The following is an 11,760-nucleotide window of genomic DNA, read 5'->3' on the forward strand; positions in this document are numbered from 1 at the left end:
CCATATTAAAGAATAAAGTCAACCGATTGCATTGTCCAACGTTACCATTATAAAATCGTCCACATTTGAAAATACTACTTAGAATCACTCTTTTTTTCTCTTTCTTTGGAGTGATCTTCCTTGCAGCTCTTAGGGCATGTACAACAGTATAGATGGCTGCTGTCTATTTGATATACAGAGACAGCTAAATAGACAACATGTACAAAATGTTGTCTATTTGGTTGTCTATAGCATATTTAATACATTATTTTTTATGTTTGTATTTGTTACATATAACCAATACATAAAGTATTTCTCTAGAAAAAATTTGCATACAACTTAGGAGCACGTGTGCAAGCAGTAGACAAACGAAGAGACAGTAATCTAGTTTTTCTTGAGTGAATGATGCACGTAGGATGAATAAATCTGATGTGGACGCATATAAACAGCTGTTGTCTCACTGTCGTACATGCGCTGAATGAGAAAAGAGAGTGCAACGTGGGAAGATGAACCAGAAAAGTGGATCATGCACTAGTCATCACGATGCTGCACTGAGGCTGTATGCTTTGGCCTTCTTTATGTTCTGAAACTTGCAGAATGCTGCTGCTGTATGCTGATAGCCTAATACCATTAAATACAAAAAACATATACATGAACAATAGTGCAGTGATCGATATTAGTTATAGTTTTGACCTTCATCTATGTGAACAAGTGCAAGGATGATAGATTTCCCGTTGGTCTTTTTCCCCTAAGAAGCATGTATGGCTAGTTGCTTCTTCCGAAGCTCGTTATGGCATCTATTTAAAGAAACATAAGAGAAGAAAACTGTTAGCATGACCCGATTTACACGTGTTAACAAGTAACTATGTAGAGGAACCTGTGAGGTCATGCTGTTCCCCGCCGGCGGCACAGCGGTCGACGGCTGCAGCACGGGGTCGACAGCGGCGGGACGGCGTTCGGCGGTGGGACAGCGCTCCATCGGCGACTGCGGCAGGGCGATCTTCTCGGTGGCAGGGCGATCTCGGCGCTGCGGCAGCGCGATCGCCCGCGGCGACGGAAGGGCTACGCGATCTTCTCTCGCCGTTGTGGCGGGACGATCTTCTGCTTGGTTGGTTCTAGCTATGGGGCGGTAATGGCTCAACTATTTTGCCTATAAAATTTAATGGTCGGGTCTAAACCGGTTGAAAGTAGAATTGTATAGAGTTTTGAGCTAATAAATTTTAAAGAATTAAATAGGGTTGTGAAAGCGTTAACGCCAGATTTTGGCAAATGGACGTTATTGATTGAAACACGGTTAGAAACTGAATCGGATGAGAAAAGCTCGAATCGGCTGGAGATAGGAAGCTGGATGTGGGGAAGTTGCAGTCGATAAAGTTCGAATCGGACAAGAATAGGAGTCCGATTGGGTCCAAAACCTGGAGATAGGTTCGGTGTTTAACCGTGAGTCCGTATAAATTAATTAGGATTTATCTTGAAGTTTGTTTATGATTCTGTTATTTAATTAGAGTCCGAATAATGTAAAAGTAGTTGGTAGGGGATTCTTGTAAATTATCCTCAGATCAATCTAACTTGGCGCATTGTCTCAAATCTTCGACTTGCTTGAGCTTTCGGCGCGGGGTTTGTCAGCTTCGCAATGTAAGTTCTAGTTCGTCAAAACCCGTCGATCAACTAAGACAGGACTGTCTCGGTTAAATCCGATCTTCTATTTGATTGATCGGTGGGCTGAGTTCTATTATTACTTTTGATCTACGTTGATTTGAAGTATTATTAGCACTCGTTCAAGTCTCTACGAGTTCCTCCTTTCGATCTGATAGCATTGTTCTAGTCAGCCTAATTCTACCTCGGTTCGGTCCGATCAATCTAGTTTATTAGCTCTGTATTGTCGAGTTGAATCGGGGGTTCGTAGAGGCTTATTGCTAGAGTTTTAGCTAGCATTATCTTGAGTAATCTGTCGATTAATTGGTGAAATTCATCGATCTTCATGTTTCTATAGCTATATTATACTAAACTGCATACTGTCTCGGTTAGGTCTGATCTATGTATGTTTGATGTAATCTATCTATAGAAATCTGTCCGATCGGCTGAGTTTAGTAGATTGGTTGGTGGTTTACGTTGCTTTGCTGTCTTATTATTCACATGCTATATTATTCATCTGATGTTATGCATGGTTATGTCTAAATCTGTACTGTCTCGATTAGGTTCGATCTTTTAGGTCTAAGATAGGCACGTTTGCTGTTGGTTGATATTGTTTTATGCGAATAATTGGTATGTTTACTGTATAATTTCCATGTTTAGTCTTACATCAGCTAATGATTTAGCGGATCATAAATATTGGAGCGGTTCGATCAGCTGATTAATCTTAAGACTGTCTCGGTTGAGTCCGATCTTTTAAGGTTAGCTTGCTGGTTGGCTTATCTAGTATTTATCTCGTTGTTGATTTAGTCGATTGGGCATATTCATAATTGTCATCACAAAATTCCTGTAAAGCCGATCGTCTAGTATATCAGCTAGGGTCCTGGAATGGTATCGGCTATCCGGCAGATAGTGATTCCAGGGTTAACTGTTTTCTATGTTATATCTTGTCAGTTACAGGATCAAACTGACTAGCACGCCCGGTATTTCTAACAATTAGGTCTTACACTCGAATGCTCTAAGATTGATTCCCAGACCTTCGTGTGTGTGACACGTTGATTGCTATTTTCAATGTCAACAAAAAGAACCCACGACCTAGTTCGTGCAAGTGGGCCTAGGGGCATAATTGTCCACATACCTGAAAAAATATAAATGAAAATAAGAAATAAGATATATATGAAAAACTGAGAAAATAGTACCAAATAAACTAATTAGCAATCCTAATGATATATTATAGAGTACACGTGGGTTAGATGGTAAAAACGTCGAGCCGCGTAAATTTGATGGTAAGTTATATAAATTTTTGTTGTGTGGGGTATATGGGGTTATTAGAAAAAGCCAAACGACATATTTACAAACAAAAATAATAATTTGCGATACAACTTTTATAAGTATTCTTATATTAAAAACCCTAAATTCAACTTATAAATTTTAAATTCCAGCTTATAAGCATAAGTGAAAAGAACGTCGATATCCTCGCTGCTGACAGATCTCCATGCTCCAGCTAACGAGAAGTAGCTAGCTAGCTCAACAGTCAGCAGTAAACGGAAGATTGTTGACATAATGCGCTAGTATTGCCATGTATTAACTCCGTTTAGATTATGAAATATTATGTTGCTTGCTACATTTATATGTATACATGTATGCTAACAACCCATATAATATTTATTTACTTATTTAAGGAATACGAGATTGTTGTACCTGCCGTATTTCATCGCTTCATAGTCCATACACATGGCGTGCGACAAAGCAGGAGTTCAAGCGCATGTTTCCTCCATTACCATTTTCAGCACTATCTAATTTCATATCACCAATTTTTTTAAGATAAGAAAGAAAGCACAAGCCAACCCTTGCTACAGTACCAAAATTTAATACTCCTTCCTATTTGATGATTCTTATCGCTGGGACAACGACATGGGTCTTATAAAGTTTTCTTATTAATATATATAAGTAAATAATTGTTTATTTTTATTAATGTACTCTTTACGACTCGTTCGTATATATTGTCTTATTATTTTCAAACTAAATATTTTCAATATTAATAATTAAAGTTTTAAAAATATGGTACCTAGGGAGTAGTTCGAAAGCTTTCGCTCCTATATAAACCATTTCATCCATCTCCTAATATAACTATGGCCGCATTCATTACGTTGAGAGATAAGTTAACTTATCCAGCACGGAAAACATTAGAACATAATTAATTAATTATTAATTATTAAAAAAATAAAATTGACTAATATGATTTTCTAAAACAACTTTTCTATATAAATTTTTTTACAAAAAATACACCGTTTAGCAGTTTGGAAAGCGTGCGCGCGAAAAACGGCCTGCCGAACACGGCCTATATCTAACATTTAAAGTTGTTGCACAATATATTTACTTCCCCAAATAGCTTCTCATCCAAACTAATTTTAAACCTCTCTTATAATTTCTTGGCTTAATTTCCCATCTCAATCGATCCCAACACGCTTCTATATTGAAATTCACCCATTCCTTAATGGCTTTGAAAGGAGGAATGTATGCATATTAGGGCATGTTCAACGAAAAAGCCTAGTATTGACTTTTACTTTACCCACGTCTGTAACACTAACTTATTTTATAAATGTATGTACAAAGGTAGAGTGGGGTATGGTTTTTTCATTAATACTACAAAGTATATTTTTATTACTCTCATTTTCTTTTAATCTACCCCATGCAACAAAATTTCATTCAATAAATATAAATTTATCTCTCCTCATTTCTCTTTCCTCCATGTCATCTTAATTGCATACGTGACAATAGGGAGAGTTAGCTAATAATTACTGTTGTACATGTCCTTATGAGACGGTGAGACTATGTTGATATTGTAAGTCTTTAGACTGGAGATATACATTTGGTAATACGTCATATTGCACTTGGGTTGGTTAAACGAAAAAAAAATAAACATACAGTATTATATAATGGGCCTGTCTGGGGGAGCTTCTCCCCGCTGCAGCTTTTCCCAAAAGCTACTTCTGCCAGAAGCTGTCCCAAACGGTACAGCTTATAAGAATCTATAGTTACAGATGCTGAAAAATAAACTAAGAATCTAGAATTTGGAGAATTTGGAGAAGCTAGGTTTATAAGCTTTTCCATTCTCAGAAGTTGGCTACTAAGCAGCTGCTTCTCAGAATCTAAAGCTTCCCAAACAGGCCCAAGGGCACATGAATACAGCAGACAGATCAATTTTTCCAACATTACTAGCTATCCATATTCCATACTCGATTTGGAGAAAGCTATCAATTCATTTCTCGGAAAAAAATCGAGAGTACAAATCATCAAAATCAGGACGACAGTCAGAAATTTACAGGGAAAGAATCATCCATCGATGAGCTAACAAGCTAGTTGTACCGGAGAAGAAGAAAAAGAAGAAGAAAGAGGAAGAAGAAGAGGAAGGGAGGTCAGAATTCGAGGAGCGTGGTGGACATATTGAGGAGCGGGCGGAGCGCGCTGGGCGCGAACTTGCGGGCGAAGAGGTAGCACATGGTGGTGGGCTTGCCGTTGTAGGTGCAGCGCGTGCCGTTGTTGCGGATGGCCTGGACGAACGCCGGCGTGACGGTGGCCTTGCCGAAGCGCGCCGGGTGCGGGCCGCCGCGCGACCAGTCCACCCAGGTGACGGTGCGGTTGGCGTTGCGGGCGCCGTGGCGGAGGTGGAGGTACGTCGGGATGTAGTGCTCGTCGGGGTAGCACGACGGCGTGCAGTGCTTGCGGAAGATGTCGTAGTAGCGGCGGTCGGCGACGATGTCGGCGGCGAGGTCGCGGCTGAGCTCGAACCACTCGGACCCCTTGCGCCACTGCTCCTCCAGCACGTCGGGCGCCATGCGCGGATTGTACCGCCCCGCGCACTGCGGCACGTTGATGTTGTACGACTCCACGTAGCTCTCCGGCGAGTTCACCAGGTACTCGTACACCGTCGGGAAGTTGAACACCGGCACGCAGCTCTCGGAGACGAGCACGAACCGCTCGTTGGAGAAGTCCAGCAGCGCGTTCGCCAGCAGCCGCTTCTCCGCGTCCACCAGCGTGATGGACCCCCACGACACGTCGCCGCTCGGGATCTGCCGCCCGTGGAACGGCGACGACGACGACACGTTCAGCCGGTACTCCGGCAGCGCGTGCACGTACACCGAGTAGAGCCCCTCGTGGCCGTGGAAGAAGCGCTCCCACAGCGGCGCGAACGGCAGCGGCCCGCGCGTCAGGAACAGGAACGCCACCTTGGGCACGCGCTGGTACGGGTACTCCTCCACGCGCGGCGCCATGGACGCGCGCCAGAACAGCTCCTCGTCCTTCATCGGGTGCCCCCACGGCGGGTGCGGTTGCACGAACCGTTGGAAGCTCAGCGCCGCGCCTCCGCAATCCTCGTCGCGACACCGTGGCCCTCCGCCTCCGCCGCCGCCGTCGCCGCTGCCGCCGCCGCCACCTTCTCCCCGCCGCGTCTCCGCCTGCTTGCTGCTGCCGTCGACGTAGTAGCACGACAGGCTGGCGCTGGCGGCGAGGCCGATCAGCACGCCGGCCATCATGATCAGCAGCGCCGCCACGGCCTTGAGTAGAATCCCTAATGACAGCCAGCACTCCTTGCGCGGCGCCGCGGGGAAGCCACCGCCGCCGGATCCCTCCTCCTCGTCGCCGACGTTGCTCCGCCGAGACTTCAGCACGCCCGGCTTCATGGCTGACGACAGACAAGCCGGCCGGGCGGCGGCGGCGGCGGCGACACACCTGCCGGGATCGTGAGCGGTTCGATCGATCGGCGGACGTACGGATGGATGGACGAATCGCGCGCGCGCGCGCTCACTCCGTGCGCTGCTTGGCCGGCCGGAGATGCTGCCCGGTCGTCGATGGCCCGCCCGGTGGTGGCAATGCAACGGCATGCACGTACGAGCGGACGAACACTCGGGGGGCGCGGGCCGCTTCTAGCGATCGCGGACGCGATGGGAGGGGACGGCCCCGCGCGCCTGCATGCGTCTCTGCGCATTCCTCGCCTCAGCACGCTCTCTTGCTTGCCTTCGGCCGCGTTGGGCACATGCTATAAGTTTTAATTATTAATTATTAAAAAATATAAAATAGGCTAATATGATTTCTTAAAACAACTTTTCTAAAAATTTTTTTATAAAAAATACTCAGTTTAACCGTTCGGAAGCATGTGCATAAAAAACAAGAGAGATAAGTTAATCTGGGGCCGCCGAACACGGCCTTCCTATACTTAAATCTTGTATCTTATAGTGTTATTAGGCCATTACCAACCCATAACACTAGATATAGTTTCTATAAACCTCCCATCATTAAAAAACTAGTACTAGACACTACTATTCAATTTAATGCTACTTATCTCAAATGATAAGTTGGATATTGTGTAGAAACCATGTCTAGGTAAGACACAGTTTCATTCTCTTTCCTCATTTATTGACTTGCCACATTATTTTTCATTCTAGGTGACAACTTATTTAATGCTATGGACATCATCCTAGTCATTGGGTTGGGCATGACCTTAGAAACAAAACTAATAACGTGATCCGTACATTTTCATGGCTAGATTTAGTTTATATTTAAGCTTTACATACTTTGGTTATTCAAAGTCTAAAATCATAATTTCATTCGTTTTAATTCTATTTAATATTTACACATTTGCTAGTTCTATAAAAATGGTTTATAAGCGAAAGTTATCTCCGCTCATCTATAGGCAATAATTTTTATTACCTTCCCACTTTATTTCCCTTCTCAAAAATCACGAAACGGAATTTCTAAACTACTCCTGTGTCCTTTCATTAATTTGCATCATTTCTATATGCCATTATTCCTCATCTCGATCAGTAAAAATTTAGCAGCCAAGCATGCATAGCAGATCATAATCAACGTAGAGTTATTTGAATCCTAAATGTACTTAGTTTATGGTAAGTTAATCACCCAAAAAAACATGGTCCAAAGACAAACTTGTTTTAGCCTCTAGCACTTCATATAGTTCCTTTGCTGATTATTATGTGCATTTAAGAATTCATACGTGAGATTAAATGAACCACGACTTTCGAGCTTTATCTAACTCTGGCACAATTTATAACAATCGGATGGACATGATTTGAATTTCAATTCATTTTTCTAACCAAATTGAATGGGCTGTTTTTTATTATTTCTATATTCTTTAATATATACATAACATGACTATTTTCTATAAACATACATTATTAAATATGTCTACCATAAATTTATTATGATGGTTTTATATTTTTCTTTTTTAACTTCAAATTAACGTGGTAATTGCTACGGATTTCCTGTGCAATTTTGTATGGATTATATACACTATTTCTATGGAATTTATATGCAACTATTTATTTTATATATAACTCTTAATTTATTTTCTATTTTGATTATACGGTTATAATTTGGATACAACATATATTAAAATAGGGATTATATGGCCATAATTTGAGTTGAGATCAAAATATTTCCAATCGGGTACCCCTCAATTTTTTATCTGGATTTTTTTCACAATTGGCATAAGAGTCTAAATCGAGTCGTATTAATCCGTGATCATACTTTCATTTTTTTTCACCCAATCCTAGTCTATTACGGTTGAATTAAAAGAATAGATACGATTCCGTTCTCTAGCTGAATTGATCTAATCTAATTGGTTGTGCCATTAGAAATAGAATATTTGCTATTTCTAAACACAATTATACTTCGCATACAAGTATAACTATTAATCTACAGGTTATAATCTGGACCTATCATGATCTAACGTTGTATATTTTCTCTTTACCATAGTAGATCTAGACCTTACGATATAGATATATTATGATTAACAGTGTAGATTTTTTTATTTTTATAGCAGATATAGACCTTATGATCTTGATATATTATAATATGACGGTATCGATTTTTCCTTTTTTACTTCGATTAATGTGGTAATTTCTAGCCTTTAGAGTAAACGTGGAGACTCATTTCAAGGCTATGTTTATATTATAATAGATATGATCCAGTATAGAAGCAGAATGGACAACTCTCTGGTGCATTTTACTTGTATTATTATACTACCAGCAGAAAAAGGGTATTTTTATACTTTGTTAATTACTTGATTAGCAATATTTTATTATTTTGTTTTTTTCAATAAAGATCTCCATAAAAGGACGATATTACCCCTTTAAATTTCTACTACACCTAATATTGCTATTAGTATAATTTAATCATAGTCGTCCAATAAAAATAGATCAATAGTATGAATTAATTTCTACTATAAGTAAAATGCGCCGAAGTCAGCTCCAAACAGCCATTGCAAAAATCAAACAGCTAAAAAACAAATCCAATTCCGCATAAGGTTTAGGTGATCATATTAGATTAAGTTTAAGTTTATGGATTAGCTTCAATATCCAATTAGGGCCTCTTCGGTTTGGAGAAATTTTATAGAAATTTTAGAATAATTGAACTGTTTTCTCTGAAATTCCTGTAAAATTCCTTTGATCCGAAGAAACCCTTAGTTTGCTTGTTGCTTCGTTCGCTAACACAGAAGAAGGCATCTGTGCTGGGTATGAACACGACACTAAATCCTCAGACGCTCATCAACATCGGTTCTCACACCTGACATTGGTAGGTTCCCAATTTATTTTTTTTAAAAAAGAAGTAGCAAGCCGGTTCAGTCCAAATCATCCCAAATCACCCATCAATATGAACAGATCCTGAACTGCAACCGAGATTCACTTCGTACATCGTAATCCCTATTCATGCAACACAACAAGATTAAGAACAACGTTCACATCCACAACATCTCAAAGATGAAGAATGATATAATGATGTCAAACATCCACATTGATTGAGCTAAACATATCCGGAGTCCATATGGATATAGAGGTGGCGATGAAGACCTAGAAGGCAGAGAGTGGGTCGGCCTTACGGCAGTTGATGTCTTGATGATGGGCTTTTTTATCATTCTTGAAAAGTACTTTAAGGTACTAAAAATTTTAGTGTAAATTTCTGATACCTTAAGGTACAATTCACCTCAAGGTACTAAACATTTGGCAAAATTTGCTACAGGACATTGAAAAAATATGTAAGTAGCTGGTGGACACCGTAAGATCAAGAATTTGCTATAGGGCACCACAAAAATATGGTAATTAACTGGTAGACACTTCGGCTATTATTTTATTAATTTTGGAGTCAAAAATTTTAAAATGGCGAGATTGCCCTCGGTGGCACGGTCGTCGCCACCCTCGCCGCAGCTGGGTCGCTGAAGCATCTAGGCCCCCATTGTTAGTTTTGGTAATTAATGACAAGCGCTAATTGTGAACTAACCATTACACTTGAGATATGTGTTTCAATTTAGATTCACTCATCTGTGCCCATGGATGATTATTGATGGATTAATCTTGATGGCGCAAAGCAAAATAGAAGGAGTCCGTAAAACTAGTGTTTAAGTTTTAAGTTGATCGAGGTGAAAGGGCGATCAAATTTTTCCTAGTTCATCTTTAGCTTTGCTATACTATTAAAAGGGGTAATGACCTAGCAAAGAGACGATTTTAATTGCCACATTAGGTCATTTGCATAAACACTTGAAACATATTTTCATTCTTACAAAACTCACTGGAGTCGGCCAGACCAAGGTCGGTCAGACCGACAGTCATAGGTCGGTCTGACTAGCCACCTTGTGGCGGTCTGACCGCCAGGTTCAGCCGGCCTGACCGCTGGCTCCTGGATGGTCTGACCGGCCCCTGGAGGCCGATTTTTGGCCCCTCGGGGTGGCCGATATAGAGCCGATAGAGCCACAGTCGGTTAGACCGAGCTGAGGTCGGTCTGGCCAGCCACTCAACTTCAGTCTGACCGGCCAGGCCCCAGACATCACCTGTCAGAGCTCCAACGGCTAGTTTTCTAGCCGTTACACAGTAGCACGGTCTGACTGGCCGCATACCTCCGGTCAGACTGGCAGTACACAGAATTGGGGCATTTCGACCCCAATGGCAAGATTTTGGTGGTAGGGGTATAAATACCCCCCCAACCAGCAGCAAGGGAGCTCTCTTGGCTACCATTTCATTTGCTCACACCCCTTGCATCTCTTTCACACTCATTTGAGCTTAGGGTTCATACATTTAGTGTGTTCGAGGGAGTTCTAGCCAAGAATCAAGTGCATGCTTCATTGTAGAGCTAGTGTGGCACTTGATCATCTCCACGCCGGGTCATCTCTTGTTACTTTTGGAGGTTGCTGCCTCCTAGACGGCTTGTGGAGGGGTTACTCGGTGATCTCTCCAAGAAGTTGTGGAAGAAGCCTGGCGCCGGCTTGTGAGTGGCTCAGTGTTCGCCATCTCCGGAGTGGAGGAAGAACAACCCTAGTGATCGAGACTTGGGTAGTCCTCTCCTTGGGCCGGCTCCCGCTTTGCCCACCCCTTGACGAAGGGGGCGTGCGGTGGCTTTGTGGTTGAGCGGTGGAGTTGGCCTCGCCTCAACGGGGAGTAGGAAACCGATGAGTTTCCGAACCTCGGTGAAAAATTGCTTATCTCATTGTCTCACTTGCTTATCACATTTACATTTGTGCAATTTACATTCCTAGAGATATATTTGTGATCATTTCACCCTAGGATTGCAAAACTAGACTTAGGAGGTGTGATTTACTTTCCTAGTGATATAATTGAGCCACTATCACCCTAGGATTGCAAAACTCAACTTAGTTGCTTGTGTAGTCTTGCTCACCTTCAAGCCTAGCAACTTAGGTCAGTTTCGATTAGAGGTGATTTAATTTTTTAATCGCCTATTCACTTTCCTCTAGTCGACATCTTGATCCTACAGTCGCCACTGTCGTCGCTTGCTCAGTCGCCCTATTGTCTAGGGTTTGGGTGTGGTGCGGCACCGAGACCGACTAGGTCTTGTTCCATCAGACCCGGTCGGCATAACGGGTTGGCCACCGTGGGCAATCTCATCATTTATAAAATTTTTGACTCCAGAATTAATAAAATAATGGTCGGAGTGTCTACCAGCTAAATACCATATTTCTATGGTGCCCTGCAGCAAATTCATGAACTTACGGTGTCCACTGGCTAATTACATGTTTTTTCGATGCCCTATAGCAAATGTTGCCTAAACATTTGTTAATCAAATGGGCTAGACCCAATGAAGCTTAATTAAAATTCCACTAGCCCACAATGAATGGTAGAGACAATA

The 11,760-nt window shown here is 41.9% G+C and overlaps 1 protein-coding gene across 1 annotated transcript; it reads right to left on the reverse strand.

Moving 5' to 3' along the window:
• Nucleotides 1–4,777: 4,777 nt before the first annotated feature.
• LOC102713817 (glycosyltransferase BC10-like) lies at nucleotides 4,778–6,536 on the reverse strand. The gene has a single exon (XM_015836391.2). It carries the CDS (start codon nucleotides 6,492–6,494, stop codon nucleotides 5,031–5,033), a length of 1,464 nt encoding a protein of 487 aa, XP_015691877.2. The 5' UTR covers nucleotides 6,495–6,536; the 3' UTR covers nucleotides 4,778–5,030.
• Nucleotides 6,537–11,760: the final 5,224 nt, after the last annotated feature.

This window comes from Oryza brachyantha, chromosome 4 (assembly GCF_000231095.2).
Source record: "Oryza brachyantha chromosome 4, ObraRS2, whole genome shotgun sequence".
Classification (NCBI taxonomy): Eukaryota; Viridiplantae; Streptophyta; class Magnoliopsida; order Poales; family Poaceae; genus Oryza; species Oryza brachyantha.

What these genes read in the sequence shown, in the direction of transcription:
- LOC102713817 (XM_015836391.2), bottom strand. Translation starts at nt 6,494, where the DNA reads ATGCCGTTGCATTGCCACCACCGGGCGGGCCATCGACGACCGGGCAGC.